This window comes from Vespula pensylvanica, chromosome 8, assembly GCF_014466175.1.
Source record: "Vespula pensylvanica isolate Volc-1 chromosome 8, ASM1446617v1, whole genome shotgun sequence".
NCBI lineage: Eukaryota > Metazoa > Arthropoda > Insecta > Hymenoptera > Vespidae > Vespula > Vespula pensylvanica.
In genome coordinates, this window is record NC_057692.1 from 8,456,546 (window position 1) to 8,483,235 (window position 26,690).

The window sequence follows — 26,690 nt, forward strand, 5'->3', positions numbered from 1 at the left end:
AGTAGTAGTAGTAGTAGTAGTAGTAGTAGTAGTAGTAGCAGTAGTAGTAGTGGTAATAATAGTAGTTAAATAGTAGTAGTAGTAGTAGTAGTAATAGTAGTAGCAATAGTAATAGTGGTAGTAGTAATAGTAGCAATAGTAATAGTAGTAGTAGTAATAGTAGCAATAGTAATAGTAGTAGTAGTAATAGTAGTAGCAATAGTAATAGTAGTAGTAGTAATAATAGCAGTAATAATAGTAGTAGTGGTAATAGTAGTAATAGTAACAGTAGTAGTATTATTATTCTCGCGTATACTTAGTGAGAAATAAGAGAATGGATGCAGTCGATTTCAGCATGTTTCGTCGATGTATCAAAACTTTGGAATCCAATTTCGAATCGATCGCTCCGAAAATCGTTCATGCCTACTGCAAAAAGAGGACGATCGACTCGTTTATCATACTTCGTATAAATATATATATATATATATATATATATATATATACATATATTAAAGAAAAAATAATAAATAAGCGGACGAATAAATTAAGCTCTGCTTCAATTACTATACTCAAGAAAAAGATTTCAATGTAAATAATCAATGTAACAATATCAAAATATACAAGGAATGGACGTAAGATAAATTCACGCTTTAACATTGTTCATCGATCTTGTACCAAGTCATTTTATTATTTCTAATACTCTCGCTCCTAATAAAAATTATGTATGATTATTATTTTTTTTTCATTATTAATTATTAGATACGTACGTATTTTATAAACAAAATTGATTGCTTGTATATATTAAGAATTATCGTAATAAAAATACTATACGAATAACGCAACAAATTCCATGAATCCTCGGACGATAGTTATTTACACTTTTTTTGTGGAACCCTTCTTAAAATTTTTTGCTATAAAATAACACTGTTTCATTAAAAATATTTATTCTTATGACATATAGGAAAAAAATATAAAATAAGAAAATTCAGTATGTGTAATCGATAAACGAATTGATAAATCACATTAGTGTGTTGCGCTACAATTTATATAATTCGAGTGTTTGTTGCTTATTTAAACGTGCTTTCATATAAACCTATTGTAAATGCATCACAATCGGAATGATCAAATTAATATGATTCCTCGGTCTTCTATAAAAAATCTGAGCAAACAAAATTATTATATAATTAATACTCAACGAAATCATTAATTACATTAATCACATTCAAGGGATTTTACATAATTCGAATAAATTACAATGTGCGTGTACAACGCTATCACATTGTGTAATCAAACTTTAATTTTACCCTACTATTATCGATTATTTAAAAGATTTAATTGATATTATTTTTGTAATAACGTCATCTAAAATTAATTATCATCGTATATAGTTCTATATAAATTAAAAAAGAAACAAACAAAAAGAATATATTTTAATAACGATATTAAGTTAAATTATAAAAGTATTTAACTATCTATCTACCTTAACTCTAACAGTCTGATTATTTATTCTTACTTCTTTTTTTTTAACGTACTATTATATACTTTCAAAGATGAAAATTAAAGAATTAAAATCGCAAAGGCATATTTATTTATATTTTTAATTGTAAATTTTAAATGCTAGATACCGAATAAATCTATTGTAATTAAAATTGATCAATATCTATCATTCTCAAGGAAGAATATCATACAAAAATACATATACATAACTTAATCATATATCATATACTATATATATACGTATGTATATATATGATAATATATAATATGATATATGATATATATGTGTGTAGAAGTACATATATGTTTATATAGTAGTCTTCTAATATATATATATATATATATATATATATATATATATATATATATATATATATATTTAATGTAATAGTCTTGCATTTCATAAATGCAATACTAATTAATGGCAACTACAAAAATTTCACTAATGGACACATTATTACCAATCACAGTTTCCAAGATTAAAAAAAATTTGTTAAACGTCGTTAATCATTTTCGACTATCATCCATCGAATTATGCATTTTTCTTACCATAGTTTTAATTAATAAAATAAGCGGATCACATTTTTTTCAGAAAATAATTATTTGGTCTGATTACGATTCCCTGCTTTCGTATAAAAAGGCTATTGCAAGGATCATTACCTTATGTCAACGTGTTATACTGAATCTTATACTATTTTAATGACAAGATCATTCATATCACAAAATTCATGTTTTAAAAGCTCCTGCTTGGGCAGCTTTAATTATAAATGTTTTCACTGTCGTTTCGTCCAATTTAGCAAAATTAGGCGTCTGTATTACAGCAGTCATATGATTTAAAGCAAATTTAAAGCAAAACTCTTCTAACTCCTAAAGATAAAACAAAACATTTTTAAGATTAATAAGCGAATGGCATAATCACGCATAAAATTTGTATACACGGACTTACTTGAGCATTGTATTCGATCGCTGTGCTATATAAGAAAGCCACATTTAAAACAGTGATTCCCTGTTTAATTATTTGAACACATCGTCTTTTCAATTGCGTTTCACAATATACATTTGCTAAGTCTAATAATTCTGAAAACAACAATGAATTAAAAAATATGCATAAATTACGTAGATATATTTAAATGATCACGTGAAATATTTACCTAATGCATTTTCAGGAGGAAGATCAACTTCATCTGTATACAGATATTTCAAAAATGACTTATAAACGTCATGAGAAAACTGATCATGTTGAATAACGCTGCAAAGCAATACATGGTAATGTGATTAAATGAAAATTTATAAAAAAAAATTCATTGTTACAAAATACCTCTGATTATTTTCTGTCCAACATTCTTGAAACATCGTCCTAAAATACTGACATCGTATTTTTAACACAGCCTTATGAACATGAATAGGTTTACCCTGCACTTGTATCGTCAAGTCACTTGTTGTCTACAATAGTATCAATATTAATCAATTTAGAATTTATTGATATATGCATATAAATATAAAAAAGAATGTATAAAGAATAAACATACAGAATCATCAAACGCCTGTCTCAAACAATCCACAATACTCATCTCTTCTGCTGCATAAAGAAATAGTGGGCGATGCATTACGCTTGGAGATGCATAACAGGCCAAAGCATCATGCAAATGTGCTAATGGGGTAGGTGTTGGTACTGTAATGCTTTGTCCACGACATTGACCCCACATGAATACTCTATGTCCTTCTCCAATTGCAACACTTATATGATTATAATGCAATGCTGCTATATCAGATACTCGTCCCATTTCTGGTACAGATAACTTTTGAATAAAAAATTAGTTAAAAATAATATCTCCTTGTATATTACATTCACTTAAGTTAGACAATCATAATTTTACCTTCATAGGAACACAAGCATTTGTTTTATTACCAAGGCCTAATTGACCGTAACTATTACTCCCCCAAACATAAAGAACACCTTCGTCACTTAATGCTAGTGTATGTGCATAACCGCAAGCAACTTTTTCTAAAATCATTAAGAGGAACTTCTATATTGCAAGATATAGTAGTAGTGACGAAATTTTTTATTACAGGATATAGTACTAATGTAATATATTTACCTATAACTATTCCTACTAAACTTGTAACTTTACATGGATTCAATTGATTGGTATAGCTTCCATTTCCTAATTGCCCAACCCCATTATGACCCCAGCCATAAATTTCACCGCTATTTGTAACTGCCATACTATAAGTCTGTCCACAAGTGATAGACACAACTTTTTTACCAGTTAAAGCGGAATTAATTTTTCGTGGTGCACTTTGATTAGAACTGATGCCACTACCTACTTGTCCACAATTGTTTTGTCCCCACGCATAAACCTGCACATATGTAAACAATCAATTGATTTTTTGCAGCACTAAATTCTTTGCTTATATCATATAATGTTATATCATAATGCATACTTCCTTTCTTTAAGACGATTATTCGATTACGAGATATACTTTTGTTTCTCTGTTACCTCTCCTTCATCCGTAAGAGCAAGAGAATGATGACTTCCACAAGCAATGTCTATCACAACTTTTTCGCTCAAAGGCATTCCTACATGAGTTGGAGCCAATCCATGATTTGATGATCCATTACCCAATTCACAGAAGCCATTATGTCCCCAAGAATATACCTTTGAAATATTACAAACAATTATGATATATATTAAACATTGATTTTATCAATATATTAGTATAAGTACCTCTCCTTTATTTGTAAGTGCCAATACATGAGGACCACTGCCATAAGCAAAAGTTTTTACACCCTTTTCACAAAGGGCTTCTACTTTTTTAGGATGAAGAGTACTATGGGCATCTCCTGTTCCAAGACAACCAGTAATGTTGCACCCTAAACCATATACCATACCATCCTTTGTTACAATTAAAGCTTCATTACCTAAATTACCTGCAAGAGAAATCTTTTTTTAAATACCCAAACTAATCATCAATTATATTAGTAGGAAAGCAGCAAAGTAATTATATCACGTAAATGAAGATTAATAACAAATATGATAAAATATAGGAGAATTCATGAAACAAAGGAGTTGTCATAAAGCTGTCAAAAAAAGAATTACCATATACTACGGCCATTTGAATACTGGCAATGAATTTAGGTTCTAATAAGCTAAAAATTGGCCAATTCTTTAAATCGGAGGAAGACATTTTATATGTTGTAATTTTTTTTAATAAATTAACCTCTTTGTTTATACTTCAAAATAATTTCACTCTGTAAACGCTTTAACCTTCGCCGTGGCTCATCGCGAAAACATCGGTAAACCCTTGAGTAACAAGATACAATGAGATCTGAAAATTCTTTACTATAGATAATTCCTCGATCATATATGAAAGATAAAATACGAAAATAGATTTCAGATAAAATTTCGAATCAGGAACTAAATTTTTCTTTAAACAAAAATGAATGAAAATATTCGTGTTTTTAGATTAATATTACATATATCATTAAGAAAGAATTAGCATGCATAAATGATATGGTGACGCAATTAAATGTAATAAAAAATGAATATAAAAAGTATTTCAAATTATTAAAAAGAGTTTCTGGTGATTTCGATAACGTATCTCGATCCACAATTTAAACATTTTATTGAGAAATATAATCGACATTTCTTTCCCCATTTATGTATTTGTCCATCAATTATGCATTCGTATCATTTGCCATTAGAAAAGAGAGACAATTAAAATTAAATAAGATTTATGTTCTTTTTTGTTTACATCTTTAATATCTAAATTAGTTACTTTGATTGGTCTTGAACTATCTTAAACTTTGGTTGGTTCGAATTATTCAAATAATGCTAGAGAACATCTACCGTGTACATGTCGTATAAGAAATAAATTACTAACTTTTGTACAAGCCACGAATAAGCCAAATCATTTCTCGTCAATATTTGTATTTTTTAATCTCACAATGTATTAATAAAATATAAGAATTTATAATAAATATTGTGCGAAATGGTTTTGTCATTTTGTGTTAAGAGATTTATTTTATCAAGAAGTAATGCACATAAAATACCAAAACGTAATGGATACATAGTACTGTAAGTCAACTACATTGAAATCGTTTTTATGAGGTTAAAGATACTTTATTTTCATCTATTGCTGTTTATTATTTAAAATTTCTCTATTTTTCACTTATAAAGTTCTCTAAAAAAAAAAAAAAAAGATTCTTTGACTACTTTCTTGATCTTTGAAAATAGTCTTCCAGAAATAGGCGAAGAATATCCACAACAAAATTTATTAAAAGAGGATAAGACACCAGAATTCAACAATATTACCATTGAAAAATGTATAACAGCGATTCGAAAACAAACTATAGAATGCGATAATCAAATACGAAAAATAGAAGCAGAATTACAAGGTTAGTAGACAAATGATTTATGCTTGTTTATTTTCATTCGTAAAATAGTTATATTTTATCAATTTTGTAGAGATAATAACATAACAGTCAGTTATTTTGTTATTTAATAAGTTGATCGTCAATAATAATAATGTTACATCTACTTATTCAAATAAACAGGATACGTATACTAATGTGTTATAGAATTTGTAAAAATTTTGCAGATAAGAAAGATGTAAATGTATTTAACGACATCTTATTCCCCTTGGAAGAAACGTACGTTCCTTTGGGAATAACATGGGGTATAGCACAAACATTATATTATGGAAATCAAACTTTAATACCTACCAAATCATTTATTGGTATCAATCTACGTGCTTTGAAAGCAATAGAAGCTAAATTTAGTAGCTTACCAATTTATGAAGCTTGTAAACGTACTAAAGAAAATAAAAATATCCAATTAACAAGTCAACAAGAAAGAATATTAGAAAAATACATAATGGAAGGAAAATTAAATGGATTGGAACTATCTAAAAAAAAGAAGGAATGGCTTACAAATAGTTATCGTATTTTATATCAACAAGAAATAGATTTTATAAAAAAATATGAGGTCAGTATTTTAACGAAGCATAATAAAAATGATAATAAAATTATTATCTTGTAGAGTGCAACAAAACAATGTTCTTATACAATACAAAATGAAGATGGCATAAAAGACTTTCCCAAGGAATTATTAGAAGCTGCAGCAGCAAATCCTGAACAGCCTCATATAGGTCCTTGGACTATCACTCTACAACCGCACATTCTTAAATTATTCTTAGGTAGATAAGTTTTATATTTTTCCAAATATTGCTTTTAAATTATTATTTAGCACTTGTAATTGAAATCATTTGTTTAGAATATTGCTCTAGCCGAATTTTACGTTGGAAAATGTGGAAAGCGAATGCTACGTTATTATCTCCCTCCGATGATAAAATGTTCCAAACAAATACTATATTAAGAGAAATTTATTACATGCGTAAGCAACAAGCAAATTTATTCAAATATAAAACTTATGCTCATATGAGTATGATAACAAAAATGGCTAGTAGTTTGGAAGAAGTATACGATACATTTAACATCTTGTTAGAAAGTGGTAAGAGTTTTTTAATTTTTCATCTTTTATTTTTTATCTTTTTTTCTAACATCAAACTGTAATAACCAATATATTGTACTAGCTCGTAATGCTCAGGAATTCGAAATACAGAAATTGACTGAATTTGGAAATGAAAGAGGATTGGAAGGTTCCCTCAAGCCATGGGATGTTCACTATTGGAATAGACAATTTCACGACGATATTTATAAGTAATATAATAAAACATTTCATACATACATGCATACGTATATGAATTTATAAATTACGATAAATAGTAAATTATAAAATTATAAAATTATAAATGTTACAGATTTAAAAAAGAATCATTGAAAAATTACTTTCCACTACCAAAGGTACTAAATGGATTATTTGATTTACTTAAAGTAAATTTTGGTATAGAAATTGTTGAGAATAAAAAAGTAGACATTTGGCACAAGGACGTTTCTTTTTATGATGTATTTAATAGTAATGTATCAAGTACAGAACCAATAGCAAGTTTTTATTTAGATCCCTATGTAAGGGGTGAAGAGAAATCTCATGGTAGTCAAAATTCTGGAAATATGGTAATAATAAAAAACAGAAGTAAACGTTTGGACACAAAACCAATGTGTTCTTTAATATTTAATTTTCAACGTCCAAAGGATGAAAAACCTTCGTTACTTTCACTTGAAAATGTGCGGGCGGTATTTCAACAGGTAAAATAAATTATATTTAACCATAAAAAAATTATTGTTTCACATAAAACATTCTTTCACATTATATGTTTAACATTTAGTTTGGTCATGCATTGTATCATATGACAGCTACAACCGATTATCCAGATATTTCTGGACTATCTTACGTAGAATGGGATGCAGCTTACATTTATGATTTTTTTCTTGAGAATTGGTATGTTTAATGTTTATATACACGAATGTGCATTTTCTAATATTGAAATTATTTTACAATAGGTTGTATGAACCATTGACTTTACAAAAGATTTCTGAACATTATGAAACAAAAGAAACTTTACCAGCAGAAGCAGTTGAATTCGTAAAAAATTCAAGACTACAATTAGCAGGATATAATTTATGTACAGATCTTCTTTTCTCACGACTTGACTTGGAAATATATTCAAGGTAAAATGTATCATGTGTGTCTGTGTGTGTGTTATAAGTTTACTGAAAATAAAAATGCTTAATGAAATTTAAACAAATGTTTAGTGAAGAATCTTGGACAGCTATTATGGATAGACTTTGGAAAGAACACTTCGTAATACCAATGGAAATAAACAATGTATTTATTTATTCTTTTAAATCCATTTTTTCTATGCGTTTGGCTACAAATCATTATAGGTAGGTCGATAATCTTTTTCTTTTTGACTTCCTATTCGAAATTATTATATGTGACATATAATATCTATTTTTCTTCTCTACAGTCATCTTTGGTCAAAAATGATTGCAGCAGATATATATAGTGCATTTCAAGAAATACCTCTTGAAGACAAAACTAGTCATGAGGAAGTTTGCAAAAAATTCCAAGAAACATTTTTATCTTTAAATAGTACTTGTCCAACTAATGAAATTTTTAAAAAATTCAGAGGAAGGAATCCAAATCCCCAAGCATTGTTAAATAGTCTGAAATTATATAAAACTGAATAATAAAAAATTATAAAATTACAAAACTTTTTCCTGAATATAAATTTCTAGATTTTCCATATACTATGTTATACATAAATATCACTGTACATTATTCCTTCTTAAAAATAAAATTAAGATACATAATTAAACATGTTTTAGAATATAAGAGAATATAAGAAAATAAAAGAACTAAAAACTATATACATAAACTTAAAAAAAAGAATAATAAATTGAAATTCATCACATCCTGAAACGTAAAAATTCATAAAACAAAAAAAAACTAGTGTCAAATTCAAAGGCAAGCAATATAAATTTAATTAGTATATATAATATAATATATAATAAATATAAAATGCTAAAAGCAGGATATTCTGAATTTGGATTAATAAATTAACAGTAAGTACCATATATGTGATAATATAGCTTGGGACAAGAGATATTAGTCCTTTTTATATATATGCGTGATAATACTATTAAATGTATATATACACATATGCACATATACATATATATGTTGTATTTACATCAACTCTCCTTTAAGAAACAGAATTTTCATTAAACTTACAATAAGGCAACTACTACAATACTAATGAAAAGTAAAATAATGATTATCCAATAACCACAAGTACGATCTTTGTAACTAATGTTTTCTACTTGACGTGTTCTATTAATTAAAGATTGATCAGTCATATCCATGTGATCAGCCAAGTCATCGATTATTTCTATATCAATAAAAAATACATTAATAGATATAAAGTGAATTATTGAATTATTCAATATAAATACTTTTTATTACCATTATGCTGATCTACTGTGTTGCTAATAGTTTGTCCTATTTCTTTTTGACGTTCTATTACTTTGCACAATTCTTCTAACCCTTTGTCTTGTTCTGATAAACAAAAGCAATTAATATTATATCATCTACAGATATGTAATAGCATAAAAAAATTCATTAAATAAGTCAATACCTTGTAAGACTTGTTCCTGGTAATTTTTAAAATTTTGCACATCTATAGGTTTATCATCATCATCATCTATGGCCCACGATGTTGTTCCCATATCAGCAAATGCAGATGTTCCCGATTTTAATAAATTGTTTCGGTTGGATAATAAAGATTTTGTTCTAGAGTCATAAAGCTTTTGTAATTGGATATCTTTACTTTGTAATAGTTCAATCTGTCTTGTTCTACGTTCTGCTTCTTCAATGGTTCTATATATCCTTGTATCTTAAGGAATATATCTTTATATTGCTTTGTAAAATATGTAATAACAAATATGTGACAAGTGCAATAACAAATCAAAAGGATACATAGTTCTGGATTTGGAGGCTTCTTCAACTTTAGTTTTAAGTTGATAAATCTCTCTATTATACTGTTTTATACGTAAACGTATATTTGCAGACAAACTTGCATATGCTTGAGACGTTTCTGATTCTCGCTCACGCATAGTGAGTTGTTCCATAATTTCACGGAACAACTTCTCGCATGCTTCATATTCTGTAAGCCTAATTGAGAATAAAATAAAAGTACTTTATCGTAAAATACGAAAACTACAAACTGAAAAATCTTTATTAAAGGATAAAGTAAAGAAAAAGAGAGACAAAGCATTGTAATTAATGAACATCATACCAAGGATCATTGTCTTCTATATAAATGAGTGCCATCCTTAAAGATTTCTACAATACAAATAAGCTAAAATTATGATGATACATAAATATACATCGATATCTCCATCATAACCATAAATTAAATGTCCAAGGTGATCAAATGATCTAGTGAACATCTAACAAGAAGAAAATCACGTTGATATATATCATGACGAATAGCCTTGATCCATCCAAGCAAGTCATCCCCCACACAACGTGGTACACGTAGTAAAATGTACAATGTATATAGAATGTTATGCTTTCACATTATTTACACACGTTCCCGTTGTACCTTAATAGTAGTCTAATATATCGATTCAATTTCAAATCCTTTTACCTACAACGTCTTTTTTTATAGAACTCCTCCTTATCTTGTTAATATCGTAATATCACGAAATATATATCTTTGAATGTAAAAAAAAGATATCAATCGAACGATATCTAAAGTAATTTTCTAATCATGGGCGATTCATTGCATTAAGCCGAATAAAACGTTATATCATATACCGCGCAAGCGTCTTATACTATGATTGGTCGCGATTAAAAGCGGTCAGAAGAAGGTTCATGCAAGTATGCGCGCGCATACGTTGGCAAAAGTAGGAAAGAGAGAAAAGATTTAGATATAGTGCAAAAAAGAAACAAACAGATGATCACTGTAGAGAGAGAGAGAGAGAGAGAGAGAGAGAGAGAGAGAGAGAAGGGGAAAGAAAGAGAGAAAAGCAAAAACGAAAGAGTACATGCGCGTAATCTCATCCGCGAGCAGAAAATTGTACTCAGTTGTATTTTCACTGTTGTCACATATCGAGAAAAGTAATTTACCCGTGTAAACCGAGAACGATTGAATGAACGCGAATAAGTGAGAAACGGGAGGAAAAGAAGACAGGTGTCGAACATGTCGCGTTGCTATGAAACTCGGTGATATTTTTCGTCGAAAGGTAAAAAAACATAAGGAAAAAGTAAGAAGGATCGGTAGAACGCAAAAAAAAGATTTTCTCATATTATTTGTCGCGCGTGCGAGAGAGAGAGAGAGAGAGAGAGAGAGAGAGAGAAAGAGAAAGAGAGAGCAGACCGTATTTCTCGGAAGGTCACACAAGGCAATATAGAAACTATCCATCGCGTTCGTTATATGTGTGGTGGTCCGAAAAAGATAATTCGAAGTGGGGAATCTTGAGAAACTTGATCTCGCTGAGACGGGTCAGCACGCATTGGTCGCGTAAAGGGGAGATCCTGACGCAAGTGCGAAGAGAGAACAGACAGAAAAAATCTAGATCCGGGTTGTGCGCGTATGCTACGATTTTGGAAGAACGATCTACAAATGGAGCACGGGTGCGTCCTTAAAACGAAAATGAGCGCAGAAATGAAGTATCGTTATTTTAGTATTGTTCTAAATATTGATTTTTAACGCTCGACTCCGTCGGAGAGAGATATCTGAACTCTCTCGCTTATGCGAAAATACAGAATTTTCTCATTGTTTTCCTTTCTCTTTTTTCTTTCTCTATTACATACATAGCCGATGCACACGTTTTTTAAATCGTTAAACGATTGACGATCATTTTTCTCTTCGAAAACAATACGTGCTTGAAATGTGACATACATGTATGAAATCGATCGTCCCCAGATCATACTATGAGTAGTACATTCGGAACGGAGGCATCAACGGTCGCGGTCTCGATGATTGACGATACGATGACCGATGCCACTAAGAATTTCGAAAATATCGTTGACAAGGAAGCGACACCTATTTTCTTGCAGACTCGAGCTGCTCAGGGCATAGCCGGTGCTTTTGTCTGGTTAGCTCTTTTTTTAACTTGCCAACAGGTATGTTTTCAATGTCAAAAGATAAATCGATTATACGACGATCTTACAATATTTCGATCCTTTTAGATTTATCAGCATTTAAGATGGTATACCAATCCCACGGAACAACGATGGATAGTCAGAATACTATTCATTGTACCGATTTATGCTACTTATTCTTGGGTGTCCCTATTATTTTTCAATAGCGAAAGCTACTATGTTTATTTCTTTACTGTACGAGACTGTTACGAAGCATTTGTTATATATAACTTTCTGTCCTTATGCTACGAGTACCTGGGTGGTGAAGGGAACATTATGTCTGAAATAAGGGGAAAACCAATACGTTCCAATTGCTTGTATGGAACATGCTGCCTAGTTGGAAAGACTTATACTATTGGTTTCTTGAGATTTTGTAAACAAGCAACTTTACAATTCTGCTTGGTCAAGCCTGTAATGGCTTTCGTCATTATATTTCTTCAAGCATTTGGCCATTATAGAGATGGAGATTGGTCTCCAGATGGTGGTTATATTTATATAACAGTGATTTATAATATCAGTGTATCTCTTGCTCTTTATGGACTTTTTCTTTTTTACTTTGCAACAAGAGAACTGCTCACTCCGTTTGAACCAGTTTTAAAATTTTGTACCGTCAAAAGTGTCATTTTTTTGTCATTTTGGCAAGGTAATTTTTTCTTAGCTTTTCTTTATTAATATTTTTTTACAATCAATATTGCGTTAATTATTATCTGTTATCTCATTTCCAGGAGTGTTATTGGCCATTCTTGAAAAAGCGAATGTAATTTCACCAGTAATAGATAGCTTAGGTCAATCAACAAGCGCTGGTACAGTTTCTGCTGGTTATCAAAATTTTCTAATTTGCATTGAAATGTTGTTTGCTGCTATTGCATTGCGCTATGCATTTCCATATCAAGTATATTCAGCTGGTTGTGTTACTGACTCTAGAGGAAGAAGTGTGACAATGCAAAGTATTAGTAGCAGTTTGAAAGTATGTAACAGTACTATATTATATAGGTCTTGAAAATTAGTTTTATCATAACAATATGTCAAATAAATTGTTTAGGAAACTATGAATCCAAAAGACATAATGACTGATGCCATCCACAACTTTCATCCACAATATCAACAGTATACGCAGTACAGCTCTGGTACGTCATATTTTATTAAAGATGATTGCACTATGTGTTATTTAAATAATATTTTCAACTAATTAAGCAACATTATCAATGTGAACTGCCTTGATTTTTTATAGCATGATGTAGTGATTAATCTGAAATCATGTTCCATAATTTATCTATGTTGTTAATTTTGTATAAATTTATATTCAATATAATTATATATAAATTATATAGTTATATATGACATAAGATGGATGTGAATGTTAGAATGAAAGATGTGTTCCTGCTAAATGCAATGAGTTATTATCAATATTATATAGCTTAAATAATGCAGTCATCACATTAATTTAACTTCAGTTTTTATATAAAACTTGAATCTTATCCATAATTGCAATTTGATTTAAACATTGAATGTTACAAAATCATTCAAACATATCAAACGATATTGTATGTAAATAAAATATCTAACTAACATTCATTGGAAAAAATGGGAATTAAGTATGCTATGCTATTTTGCTAATAAAAAAATCACTAGTTCCAGCTTCTTTTGATTTGCGCTAATGTTTTAGATTCAGCTTTGTTGATGGCACTTTATTTGCTATTTTTCAGACGTTAATACCAACTTGCCGTATGAAAAACTATGACACAGTGAGCCATCATTTTTTTAATTACAAGAAATTGGACATTGGGCTTTATGCAAGTTTAAATGAAGATTGAACATTATATATAATATAACAAAACTTTTTCTATATTAATACTACATATTTATTTAATGATTTAAATGAAAATCTATTTACAGAATTAAAGGTCAGCTCTCTCTGCTTAGAATATTGTTAGTTGTGTCAAAACATTGTCAACATACATAGATAGGCATGATTCATTGATTTCATGATTAACAATTTCTTCTGTAAAATAGAACTTAAGCACTTAACACAAAAGCACTTAGAAAAATGGTGTACTTATATATGTTGCTTTTAAATAAATGAAAAATATACATAACAGTTGATGTATTTTTTTTTTCAATAACATGAAAATTGAATTCAAAGCTAGAATAATAAAATATAGATGATATAAGATGATGATATAGCATGAAAACATGGGTGCAAGTTTATTCAGCATGCAAACATACAATTTCGTCTATTTGAATGTATTATTTTTATATTTTTACTCCGTCATATGTTCTTTATAAATGTAGTGGCTTGAAATTATCGATTTGTCTTGCAACAATCTGCATGATGTTCTTGCAAATAAATATATCATTATTTCTACAAATTTTTCTCTACTAAAATTTATAAATTAAATTTAGCTATAAAATAATTTAAGAATTTAAACGAACTGTTTGGTGTTTATTATAATTGTAATTAATAATTGTTAATTTACACTAAATACTTTACTTAAATATGTCATTCAAGCAGGCATGATTTTGTCTGTGATGATATGTAACATAATGTAACAAATAGGAGGACCGAAGGGGCAACGTGGTATGCGAGTATCCAGCTTTGATCCTGATGATCCACAAAATATGCCAGTACCACCACCACAGAGACGTAATACTTCTCATCAACGAGTTGCAACTATCTCACAAAATTATAATGAAAAAACTATGTTATTGAGTAGCGATGATGAATTTCAATAAATATGGAAAGTAATTGATTAAATGCAGAGCTTACACAGATGACATATATTAAATTATATATATATATATATATATATATATATATATATATAAATTTATGTTATTATAGTAATATGGAATTATTACTAACTAAGAATCTGCTTACAGTGATTAAATACATTCTTTTAATTGTACATCATTAGATAGGAATATGACTTGCTCATGAGAAAATACTGAAAGATAGAAAAAAATCATACGGTGTATATATGCACCGTATTCTAATAGTTCCATACCATTACATTCATGTTAATACATGTATTATGTTATACCATATAAACATAGTATAGAAGATATTTATTTTAATATGCTGACATGATTAAAACAGTTATCTATAAATGTGGCTACTTTGTAAAGCTACAACAAACTTTATTTTAGGATAAAATTTAATTCATAAAGACTACCTGTATAGTACTTAACTTTAAATAGACACTCGCGTTGTTATGTTACTTTTCTATAATTTATCAGTATTTTTCTGAGAAGATCAGAATTATTTAAGCATTTCCACATTGATATAATCCTTTATCAAAACTGCAATATTTTGTTAAGAAATATTCACATGACGCGATAATAAGCAAAGTATAAAATTTATTAAAGGTACTTATAATTATATATAAATGTAAATCACAAAAACTTTTGCGTCCTAGATTAAAGAACTAATAAATGTATATATTGTTAACATAAATTATATTTAATATAACATAAAATAATTCAAAGTTTTCCTTCAAGATAATTATTGCAAGTAAAAGAAACGTTCAAATAACGATCACAAAAGGGAGATACAATAATTGATAAATATCTCGGATATAAATAAATATAAGTATCTGTTTTATGTGTATAGAACTTTATATTCTCCTTATTATTGTAAATATATATTTACAATTTCTAGTATTTAATAACAGAAGATTAAAATATATTATTCACATTTTAAAAATATTTCATTGCAATTTGTTCAAAATAAAACTTTAAATCTTTTTTGTAAGAAATATCTATTAATATAATATTGTAAAATTTTATGTTATACATATATTTTTTATAATTAAATTATAAATTATTAACAAATTGAATTCAAATTTATAATCATATGTAGATAATTACTAGATAAATGAGTATAATATATTTCTGTAGAAATGTCTGATTTAATTACACTTTAATTTTGCAAAGAAATATGAACAAATATTGAAAATTGTATGAAATATGTATTATTTTTTAATCAACTTAAGCTATAGTAAAAGTGAATGTAATGTACCTGTGAATATATTATTCTGTATCTGTCTATAATTAGAAAAGTATTAAATATATAATGTTAGTTTAATATCAATGCAATATAGTTATTTAATAAGAATATTTTTATCGCCTTTCTTTAAAATAATTCGTATTATAGTTTACGTAATTTTTATTTTATTTATTATTTGCTATTGATTGTTATCAGTTATTGTTAAATAATAATTAATTGAAATATTCTTTAAATAAAATGCGTATTTTTACTCATCACGTGCTAGAACAGCTGATCAATTGATTAGAATAATATCTTATCATTGAGTAACTCAACAACAAAAAAATACCTTCTTAATATTCACATTAACATTCATACTCATACGTTACATGTAAAATGAATGTTTACGTAAAAATATATAGAAACGAAGTCAAAAAATATAGCGGAAATAGAAATTAACTTTGAGGTTATTTAGTTTTCGAATAAATCTTAAAATTCTTATTATAAATGACTGTATGTGAAATTACGTCGCCTAAGTTTTCAAGATAAATTCAGAGAGATGACCATTCTTTGTAAATTTCTTGCAACTAATATTATTCATCGTAAATCTACATATTTTTATACTCCTACATGGCAAAAATATTTACATACGATTTGTACCTCATCGAAAAGTGTATCAAAAAAAACATGTACTTTAACTGGTTTACGATGTCAAACAACGAAAGTTTTAAAAACAAATGTTCGAGATATTCCTACAAAAGAGATATTAAAAACAAAAAAAGAATCAGATCTTAAAAAATTGATTATTTTAGCGACACCTGAAAAATGGAGGTTATTTAGTGCCATTGCTTTTTTAATAGTATCATCTACTGTAACAATGGCAGTTCCTTTTTGCCTAGGAAAAGTAATTGATACCATTTATAATGTGAATATAGAAAAAATGACAGAAAAATTAAATCAATTATATTTAGTGTTACTGGGGGTATTTATTATTGGTGCTTTTAGTAATTTTTGTCGTGTTTATCTAATGTCAACCACAGGCCACAAAATTACGTACTCTTTAAGGAGAAAAGCATACACAGCCATCCTCAGTCAAGAGACGGCAATGTTTGATATAAAAAGTACAGGAGAACTTGTAGGAAGATTAACTGGTAAATTTTATACATATATGCTATTTTTTATCATTTATCTTTTTCTTTAAATATATATTTTAATATAATATAATATAGGCAAATAGAAAACACACGTTAATTAAGATATTTTATTATTTTCAATTATAACATAATATATTAGTTTATATTGATATTATTATGTTATTTATAGGAGATGCTCAATTAGTAAGTTCTGCAATTACTAGTAATGTATCAGATGGCTTAAGATCTTTAATTATGACAACAAGTGGAATATCAATGATGTTCTATGTATCTCCACCATTAGCTATTGTTGGTTTGTCAGTGGTACCTATTGTTGCTGGTACAGCTATTATTTATGGACGTTTCTTAAAGAAAATCTCAAGAAATGTACAAGATAGTTTGGCAGTATTAAATACAGAGGCAGAAGAAAGAATTAGTAACATAAGAGTTGTTAAAGCTTATGCACAAGAAGCTCAAGAAGTTAAAAGATATAGTTCTAAATTGCAAGATGTTCTTAAATTATGTTATAAAGAAAGTTTATATAGAGGCATATTTTTTGGTATAACAGGTTTATCTGGAAATGTAATTGTATTATCTGTTCTTTATTATGGTGGAGTTATGGTATCTGATTCAACTATTACAATTGGAGATTTAAGTGCTTTTTTATTGTATGCGGCATATGTAGGAATATCAATGAATGGATTATCTTCATTTTACAGTGAATTGAACAAAGCTTTGGGTGCAAGTTCACGTTTATTTGAATTAATTGACAGAAAACCAAAAATACCTATTCAAGGTGGTAAAATATTGGAGAACAAATTGACGGGTGATATTGTGTTTCAAAATGTAAACTTCTTTTATCCTACAAGGGAAAATTCGCTTATCCTTTGCGATTTTAATTTACATATACCAAAACATTCAATAACAGCTATTGTTGGCTCATCTGGCTCTGGAAAATCTACAGTAGCTATGTTATTATTAAGACTTTATGATCCGTCTAAAGGAAGAATATTATTGGATAATTATAATATCAGAGAGCTCGATCCAATTTGGGTAAAATCACAGATTGGTGTAGTTCCTCAGGAACCAATTCTCTTTAGTGGTACTATAAAAGAAAATATTGTGTACGGTACAGAAAATGTAATAGAACGTGAAATAGAAGAAATTGCAAAAGAAGCACACGTCTTAGAATTTACACAGAAAATGAAGGACGGTTTAAATACTATCGTTGGAGAAAAAGGCATTACACTTAGTGGAGGTCAAAGACAAAGAATTGCTATTGCAAGAGCTTTAGTGAAGGTATAAGCATTTTAAACTATCTTAAATTTATATATGAATATGTTATATATAATCTAACATGATATTTTTTATATATTCGTTCAGAAACCAACAATTTTAATTTTGGATGAAGCAACTAGTGCATTAGATGCTGAAAGTGAACATTTTGTTCAAAAAGCATTAGAACGTGCTACTCATGGAAAAACAGTACTCACTATAGCTCATAGACTCAGTACAATAAAAAATGCTGATAAAATTGTAGTGATAGATCAAGGAAAAGTTGTAGAGACAGGAACATATAACAATTTAATGAGTTTGGATCAAGGTCATTTTAAGAACTTGGTGAAACATCAAGCTTTCACATAAATTAAATTAAAATAGATCAACATTTTTATCAGATTTTAAATCATTTTTTGCACATAGTGTACATTTGTGTATACTTAGTATATTATTATTTAGTTGTCTCAGAATAAAAATGATAATAATAATAAACAAATATATACATTTATAAATTAGATGATGGGTGTTTGTTTATTTTTATTTAGAAGCAAGCATGAATCTCAGAAAAATATATGTTATTTACTTTTATCCACATTGGATGTTAAATAATATAAACTTCCTATAAAAATATTGAATGACTTATATTTTACATAATAATAACCATTAACAATAAAGCACAAAATACTGTAATATAATAAAGTGATACATATTTTATGTTTTTTTAAAAGTTAGTTTTAGGAGAGGGATGTAAGAATGAATTATGAGATCAATGTAAAGATGTATAATACCATGTATTATGTTTTCTTACGTACAATAATCTATATGTCTAAAATTGTTGATGGTACCCAAGCCTTAAATATAATGCATGTAGTTGAAAATTTGCTGTTGTAGTATTATACAGAACAATATGGTTGAAGTCATTTTGATAAAAACATAGACTGGTTTTAATATGTCTTTAATCTATAAGGCAGATGTTATAAATAATTCCATTTTGGTAATAATCCTCATGTATTTTGCTATAAAACAATATACACAGCTAATTTAAGTTATTCATGTTCTTATAATAATATTACTCTATATAACCTTTAAATTAATATGCCATAGTACGATATAATTACTGTATAATTTATCATCTTGTTATTTTTTATTACCTCTTGTTTCCAGTCAAAGTTCAGTATACATATGTCATTCAAACATATTTGGTTACATCAGTATATATGTACTGAACTTATATATATATACTTTCAAAGTTAGCTATATTCTTACATGAATATTTTAACCCATCTTTCCTTTATAAAAAGCATAGCAAGGCATGGAGAGAGCAATGCTATCTTTCTAGTTACAAGAAATAATGCTTGTCCTTGCTATATTTTTTATCTTGTAGCAAACACGCATAATAGAGACATTCATTCATTGATGATAATCTAAAGTCATATTGGAATCCACTCTGATCATCAACTACAGTTGTTATAATTCAAATATTTGTATCTCAGTCAACTTTTGCCAAAGTCCGTCTTACAATGGAATTGTTGGATAGCTTTCCAAAATAATGTGAATTAAACACTTTCAAATATCATTATTTTGAAAAGTTCTATGTCTTTCTCTGTATAAGACAACCTTGAAGCCGGCTTTACGATCAAGGCTTGTATTAAAAAGATCTTATAAAGGCTACAGTCATATTTTCAACTAATTGTATGACTTAATCACAATCGGCTCATATAAATAATCGTACATATTGGTTTTCTGCAACTTTATTATAAACTGGAACTATTAATAAGTCTTTACTTTTGTATTACGATAGTCATACATATTAGAAAGAAATACGACTCTAACCTAAGCAAATACATATCAACAGTATTTATATAAATCTACATTGAAATTTTTACAAAGTGCATTGAAATATGTATCAATCCCTGATCATAAAACAAACTTTTAATATTATAATGTTTTAGGAAAAGGCAGTGTTTTGTTATTTTCAAAACTTTCCAAATCAATTTTTATACACTCTTGCATAAATATCAGAATGTAATCAAATATATCACAATTACAATTAATAAAGCAGCAAATATGTTTAATAGATATATTCAAAAATAAAGTATTGAAAAATAATATACTGTTAGAAAGTTTAACAGAATTTTTTGAGAAGTAATAATAGATCAGAAATAATACTATTACTAAGGATACTATAAAGATATCTTTTTTTCGTGCGCATGTTTATTTTTCGCATAAATTTCTGCTTTAATGGTTGTAGTTAAAATAGAAATGATTTGTGAAAAAAACCAATATTTATTTTATACAGTCTACATTAACTTTTAGCTAGCTCTATTGTTTCCTGTTCCATTGGTTCACCTTGAAACATTGATAATGATTCATCATCGTCTACATCCATCAATTCCATTGAACCACATTCATTTTTACACACAGTACTATCTACTACCAAAGAGTCATTTTCTTTTATTTTACAAGTACTTTTTGTCTTATTACCTTCAATGTCTCCTAAATCATGATTCTTAATAGAAATTAATTTTTCCTTAATTGTTGATTGACAATTAGTATTTAATGCATCATTTTTCACTTCTTCTATTATTTCCAAAGGTGCTGATATATCGTCTACTTTTCTTATATTAGGTTCAGGATCTTTAGGTTCTTCTATTATAGGAATTGGATCAGGTACTATGGATTTCATAACTTTGCTTTCATCTTCTAAAGCTTCCACTATTGTAACACCACTTTTGTCAGAATTAGAATTATTAATATTCTCTGTGACATCACTGCCTTTCGAATCTGGATCTTCTATCACAGGTTTTACATCTTCCGTCGTTAATTCCTTAGCTTCAACATTTTGTTTTACATGTTCTATATCTAAAGTTTCATTATTAGAAATATCCATTGAGATCTCTTTAGAATCTTCCATATTTTGTAATATTCCTGAAACCATAGCATTGCTTGTTAATAATGTAGTACTTGTACATTCTTCGGACGAGGCTACAACATCTGTCTCCAATTCATAAGATTTTAAAGGTGTACATCTTATCTCTTCTGAATTAGTCATGGAACAAGAATTTTCAATACTTTTATTTTCTAAGGTTAATACTCTTCTACCATCTATGCTTTGTATATTTCCTTGAACATTTTCTTGTACATCCGGAATATCAGATTCTGAATTTAATTTTTCATCCACTTTATCCATATCTGTTTTTAAAATATTTTCTTCTGCTGTGCTTGGAAGTATAGTATTATCAGTAGTTATAATTGTCTTCAATTCTGAGCTTGATTTTAATTCTTCAGTTGTTGTCACAGAATTTGCTGGTTCATCTTCCGCATTCATGACCAATGTATCACTGTCTATTTTTTCTTTCACCTTAGGATCATCTAAACAAAATTTGGGTATTTTCGAGTCACCCAATGAAAAGTCCTTAGCTTGAAAAGTTGTTTGTAATTTTTTTGTAGAATCTGTGACATCACTATCCTCACCTTCCAAATCTAAACTTGGTTGTGAACTTGTGTCTTCGTTCATAATAGCCTCCGGTACATCATTGACAATACCTGATGCTTCAGGAGTTATTGTAGATAAGTTTTGCATACCTGGAGCGGTTGTCGAATCCTGTGGCTGAACTTGGGAGGTTAGATTAGTAACAGATGAAAATTCTGAGGAAGTTTCAATGAAATTAGACACTGCACCCTCTGATCTGGATGAGGATAAACCATCTTTTTCTTGATTCTCATCCGTACCAAATACACTTTTTACTACTGTCGCAGATGGAATAACGGTATGTAATAAAGGTGTTTCATTTTCCACAGTGTGTACACTAATGGTTACTGTAGAAGTACAATCTTTTTCCCAATATTCCATTTCAACATCTTGTGATGGTTGTGTTACAGGTGCAGCTTCATCTACAGAGCCATTGACCATACTGTCTCCATTTTCACTACGTCGCGCTATTGGGCCAGGTTCTCTCGTTGATACTACTAATATGTTCTTCTCAATTGCACGCATGAATTTGTCTACGCGATTATATTCTTTCCGTGGTGCAGTTAGCAGCTCACAGATCCGTTGAACAGTAAATGGTGCATTAGCAAACGATTCTAGTCGTTCCAGAAGATTGCTTTTCATTGTGTCATAATTAAAGTGTTCAACATTAGGACAAGGTGCAAGTTCCAAAGTCGGGCAGCTCTCGTAGAAATCTGTCATTACGCGAGTAAGTTTTTCTCTGAAAAGTGTTTTTATCATTGACCACTGATAAACCGGATCACCTGTTTTGGCAACCCAACAAAGATAATCTTCCAATTCTCGCGGTATCTCAGTTGGTCGCATTTTCTGAAATTCGTCGAGAGCTTGTAATACATCCTCCAAATTTTCCATCTTCCTCGCCTACAACACCCCTCCACCTCCTCCGTTCAACCAACAATCGAAATCAAGGATTTGCGTGAGTTACTTCCGAAAACCTTCTGTGAAACTTCTTACGAGAAACAACGAAAAACGCAAACACACCGGGTGCAAAACAGCAACAATGAAGGGGAGGACGGAGTAGTTACAGGAATACCAACTTACTAACGATATAATATTACTAGCATCTCCTATAAGCAAATATTTCAATGATTTATCAAAAATGATTATGTAATCATGATTACGAATACTGATTGGATATTTTTTATGGGTGAATGAAGATTTTTAATAATATTGAATAGTGCGCGCTGGCGCGATTGTTTTTTTTTTCATTATTTACAATTTAAATCTTTGCTTCAACAGTTCAATATCGGTACGATATATAATTTAAAAATAAAACTGATTATCTATTTTGAATTCTTTATTTCAAAACACGTTACAAACACATTTTGTTTAATATTTAGAGAATTAATATTTAAAGAATTTTAGCGATTATCTTTTTTATTTCTATTTTAATAAAATCAATAATTTATATTCCGTACAAAATGTACGTTCTATTATCCTCACATAATCTATTTTTAGTAGAAGCATAAATTTTATTTTTGAACCTGTATGATTATACAGACGAACTAATTATTGGAAATGAAACATTTTTGATTATACATGCAATTTGTATTGTAGATTTTATCGATTAAAAAATTTCTTTCATTATAGTATTGTTATTGAATTATATACTTATTGATATTCTTAGTTCATATAATCAGGGTAAAAGATATTATACACTTTATTGAAATATTCTTAATATAAGTTTTGACAGTATATTCAATAGCAATAAAAGATCAATACATCATATATTAGTAAAAGTGCACATGTAGATATATAAATATAATATGTATCATCTACAATCACATATGACACAATGTTTTAGTAACACAGAGATTCGATCTGATATTTTTGCGATTCAGTAAGATTATTTAACATATATGCGTGTGTGTTACAACGACATAACATTGTTATTTATAATATTTATAATTTTTTGTCATAAGTTATCCTTTAAGTACTCACTTAGCGAACAACAATAATCCTATGATTGCGCGTTCGAAAGTCATAGAGGTCCCATTCGTATTTCAGTCTTGACACATATGGATCACTTCTATGGTTCACAGTTACTATGATCTTTTTCTACAATGATCCAAAACGTTGTCTATGTCTCTTTCAAACACACAATATTCCTCTACTGTTGCAATTTAATGAATAACTTATACAAAATTGAAGTATAACTTTTTTTATGTTTCTTAAAATGTGACTTTTTAAATATAATAGAATACATTTTGTTGAAGATTTAATTATGATGAATTCAAAACACCTCTCTGCAATGAGTACTGAAAGACTCTACAGAATTACATGGATATCCAACACTTCAATTACATCTTATAATGGAAGAACAATTAACATTAAATAATGATATAAGTATATTTAAATATAAAAAAACTGTTGTTATCAGGAAGAAGTAACACTAATTAAATAAAAGTATAAGTTATAATAGGATATAAATAATCTCTATGATTATTATGATGGTACTGCATTATTTTTGGTACCAAATAAATAAAAATCATAAATAAATAAAATATAAATAATAAAATATTAACTCGGGCCACAAAATTTTTATTGCACGTAATAATGTGCATAACTCTTAAAAATTAATGGTGTAATAATCTATTTAATATGTATATATATTGCATCATGGTAAAGATCATAGCAACAACAAAATTACATGTAAGTTAATTTAGAATTATTGAAAACTTACTTTTAATGTTCATGTAAATTCACTCTAGACAGACCTTAGTTAATTACAACTATCCAATAAATTTTTTATTAATAGTGAATTTATGGAATTAAGCAGGAATTACCACATAAAGTTATTTTATATATATTTTTTGAGTATTTAAACATCCACAACCATTTTTTTGTGAATGTCTGTATTACCAACAACCTAGAAAAATAATTTTATTGGCAACATGAATAAGCAATGCTGATATTATATTTATAACATATAATTTCTTACCGAACAAAATTCTTCAAAACTGATCTTGCCATCTTCATCTTTATCAGCAAATAATATAGTTTTATCAACAATTTGCTGTAATTGTGTGTCTTTTAAATTATTTCCTACCATCATTTTTAATACTTGAAACAATTCTCCATTGCTTATAAAACCATCATTATCCATGTCATAAATTCTGAATGCAAATCGTAGTTTACTTTCTTTATCACCCTGTAGAATTATATATGTATATATGTATATATATATATATATATAAAAATGTATATACTCAAGGTGATATCAAGGAACATAATCAATAGCTTTTATTAGATAAACGTACCAAATGCTAACCTTAACACTAAACTGTGAAACTCCATGAATAAATTCTTTGAAATCTACTTCACCATTACCATCTGCATCAAAAATGTCGATGACACGTTGAACTAAAGGGTTTTGTTGTAACTCAGGTAAGGACATGAACTCATCAATACTAAGTGCACCACTGTTGTCCAAATCTAGCTTCCGAAAACGTTTTCCCAATCTTCTAATTTCATCCACATCAACTAAGTCATCAAGCATATTATTAAGAATATCATCAATTTAATATTTGTTTACTACATTAAAATTAATTCATATACTCTATATAAATATCTATGCAATCCTAATTAAATGTATATAAGATTTTAAAATAAATATGTGATCTGCATTCATATTTATATTATATGTCATTAAAATTAATATTTACAATGATGCTAATCATTTCTAAATAATTTAATATTTAATTAGGTAAATAAAAATATATCGTAATAACAATAAACAATTATTTATTATAAACTATGAAAGCAAGGCATCGATATCAAAATATTAACACAAGGCATAAACATTAAAATTGAAGCAATATCACTGACTTACAGTTTGAGCATAATTCCATAGGCAGCGAACTTTCGTTACCCTATAAAATAAGCAATTCAAGTATATATTTAAGATGCGATGAAATATTGTTACAAAAATATATAAGGTAATAATATTTTTATAAAGTTTATTTTTTTTCCTCATAAAGTTCAAGTTCAAGATGTTCATGAAGAAATATGAAAAATAAATGTATATATTTGAATATATTAAATTAATCGATAATATATTGGCAATAGTGATTATCTTAATATCAAATATATTTAGTTACCATTATGAATCTATAATATTGTTAATATGTTTCGTAAATATTTGTACGGGCGTTAAAGTTAATTATTAGCAGCAGGTTAAACTATATGGCAAACGACCAAACTAGCTAAAAGCATAAAATAAAAAATATAGATAGCGATGTATCAAGATTTCGTTGTATTTAGCGAATAGAATATGAAACGCACTCTGTTAGGAAAAAACTAAAAACTCATTAAGAAAGAAGAAGAATTTTCGAATTACAAAATAAAATACATGAAAACAATTATAAGTTAAATAACTGAATGACTTTGCTTTATTTTAAATTTACATGATTTCATAAATCGTATCTTCATGAGAGATTCACCGATATTTGATTGGTCGAAGATTTACAGCCATGTTATGTCTGCCCATGAGTATATAATATAAATAAAAAGAATTATTTATAATGTTTAAGATTTAAATAATATTTTTTCCAAATGAATTTTCTTTCGAAATGAAAATAAAATTATAAATGAAATTGAAAGAAATGCATAAATAGAGAAGTAAAAATTATTCTTACACATTCTTTTCATTGGCTTAGATAGATGACGCATTCTGTAGTTGATGTTCTACTTGC

General features: G+C 28.2%; 7 protein-coding genes across 12 annotated transcripts; 3 read left to right on the forward strand and 4 right to left on the reverse strand.

Annotated features, from left to right (window-relative positions):
• Positions 1-2,069: 2,069 nt before the first annotated feature.
• On the reverse strand, positions 2,070-5,179 carry LOC122630900 (RCC1 and BTB domain-containing protein 1-like). 3 transcript variants are annotated; one of them, XM_043815940.1, is made up of 10 exons: positions 4,578-5,179; positions 4,206-4,408; positions 3,978-4,136; positions 3,576-3,837; positions 3,354-3,481; positions 3,006-3,275; positions 2,795-2,919; positions 2,628-2,725; positions 2,423-2,553; positions 2,070-2,343 (listed from the first exon to the last, which is right to left on the reverse strand). In XM_043815940.1, the coding sequence occupies exons 1-10, from the start codon at positions 4,663-4,665 to the stop codon at positions 2,203-2,205; spliced, it is 1,605 nt and encodes a 534-aa protein (XP_043671875.1). In that variant the 5' UTR covers positions 4,666-5,179; the 3' UTR covers positions 2,070-2,202. The 3 variants fall into 3 exon arrangements, with proteins under 3 accessions (XP_043671875.1, XP_043671877.1, XP_043671876.1); XM_043815942.1 differs by having other exon boundaries at positions 4,740-5,178; XM_043815941.1 differs by having other exon boundaries at positions 4,699-5,178.
• Positions 5,180-5,328: 149 nt separating this feature from the next.
• LOC122630899 (probable cytosolic oligopeptidase A) lies at positions 5,329-8,664 on the forward strand. Its single transcript, XM_043815939.1, has 11 exons — positions 5,329-5,555; positions 5,715-5,875; positions 6,079-6,464; positions 6,519-6,675; positions 6,753-6,989; positions 7,072-7,198; positions 7,300-7,684; positions 7,765-7,877; positions 7,940-8,107; positions 8,192-8,323; positions 8,407-8,664. Exons 1-11 carry the CDS (start codon positions 5,470-5,472, stop codon positions 8,627-8,629), a joined length of 2,175 nt encoding a protein of 724 aa, XP_043671874.1. The 5' UTR covers positions 5,329-5,469; the 3' UTR covers positions 8,630-8,664.
• On the reverse strand, positions 8,245-10,823 carry LOC122630903 (syntaxin-8). Its single transcript, XM_043815947.1, has 5 exons — positions 10,237-10,823; positions 9,918-10,112; positions 9,577-9,818; positions 9,405-9,497; positions 8,245-9,330 (listed from the first exon to the last, which is right to left on the reverse strand). The coding sequence occupies exons 1-5, from the start codon at positions 10,269-10,271 to the stop codon at positions 9,170-9,172; spliced, it is 726 nt and encodes a 241-aa protein (XP_043671882.1). The 5' UTR covers positions 10,272-10,823; the 3' UTR covers positions 8,245-9,169.
• Positions 10,824-10,953: 130 nt separating this feature from the next.
• Positions 10,954-15,569, forward strand: LOC122630901 (transmembrane protein 184B). 4 transcript variants are annotated; one of them, XM_043815943.1, is made up of 6 exons: positions 10,954-11,705; positions 11,872-12,071; positions 12,138-12,732; positions 12,815-13,056; positions 13,132-13,216; positions 14,647-15,569. In XM_043815943.1, the coding sequence occupies exons 2-6, from the start codon at positions 11,880-11,882 to the stop codon at positions 14,820-14,822; spliced, it is 1,290 nt and encodes a 429-aa protein (XP_043671878.1). In that variant the 5' UTR covers positions 10,954-11,705; positions 11,872-11,879; the 3' UTR covers positions 14,823-15,569. The 4 variants fall into 4 exon arrangements, with proteins under 4 accessions (XP_043671878.1, XP_043671879.1, XP_043671880.1 ...); XM_043815944.1 differs by having other exon boundaries at positions 10,954-11,579; XM_043815945.1 differs by having other exon boundaries at positions 10,954-11,188.
• A 703-nt stretch (positions 15,570-16,272) lies between these two features.
• On the forward strand, positions 16,273-19,000 carry LOC122631363 (ATP-binding cassette sub-family B member 10, mitochondrial). The gene is made up of 3 exons (XM_043816976.1): positions 16,273-17,225; positions 17,398-18,506; positions 18,591-19,000. Exons 1-3 carry the CDS (start codon positions 16,634-16,636, stop codon positions 18,849-18,851), a joined length of 1,962 nt encoding a protein of 653 aa, XP_043672911.1. The 5' UTR covers positions 16,273-16,633; the 3' UTR covers positions 18,852-19,000.
• Positions 19,001-19,257: 257 nt separating this feature from the next.
• On the reverse strand, positions 19,258-23,032 carry LOC122631361 (serine/threonine-protein phosphatase 4 regulatory subunit 2). The gene is made up of 2 exons (XM_043816975.1): positions 21,960-23,032; positions 19,258-21,857 (listed from the first exon to the last, which is right to left on the reverse strand). The coding sequence occupies exons 1-2, from the start codon at positions 22,846-22,848 to the stop codon at positions 20,791-20,793; spliced, it is 1,956 nt and encodes a 651-aa protein (XP_043672910.1). The 5' UTR covers positions 22,849-23,032; the 3' UTR covers positions 19,258-20,790.
• Positions 23,033-23,638: 606 nt separating this feature from the next.
• Positions 23,639-26,297, reverse strand: LOC122631364 (calcineurin subunit B type 2). The gene is made up of 6 exons (XM_043816977.1): positions 26,281-26,297; positions 26,097-26,201; positions 25,829-25,868; positions 25,268-25,479; positions 24,938-25,147; positions 23,639-24,865 (listed from the first exon to the last, which is right to left on the reverse strand). Exons 2-6 carry the CDS (start codon positions 26,097-26,099, stop codon positions 24,818-24,820), a joined length of 513 nt encoding a protein of 170 aa, XP_043672912.1. The 5' UTR covers positions 26,100-26,201; positions 26,281-26,297; the 3' UTR covers positions 23,639-24,817.
• Positions 26,298-26,690: the final 393 nt, after the last annotated feature.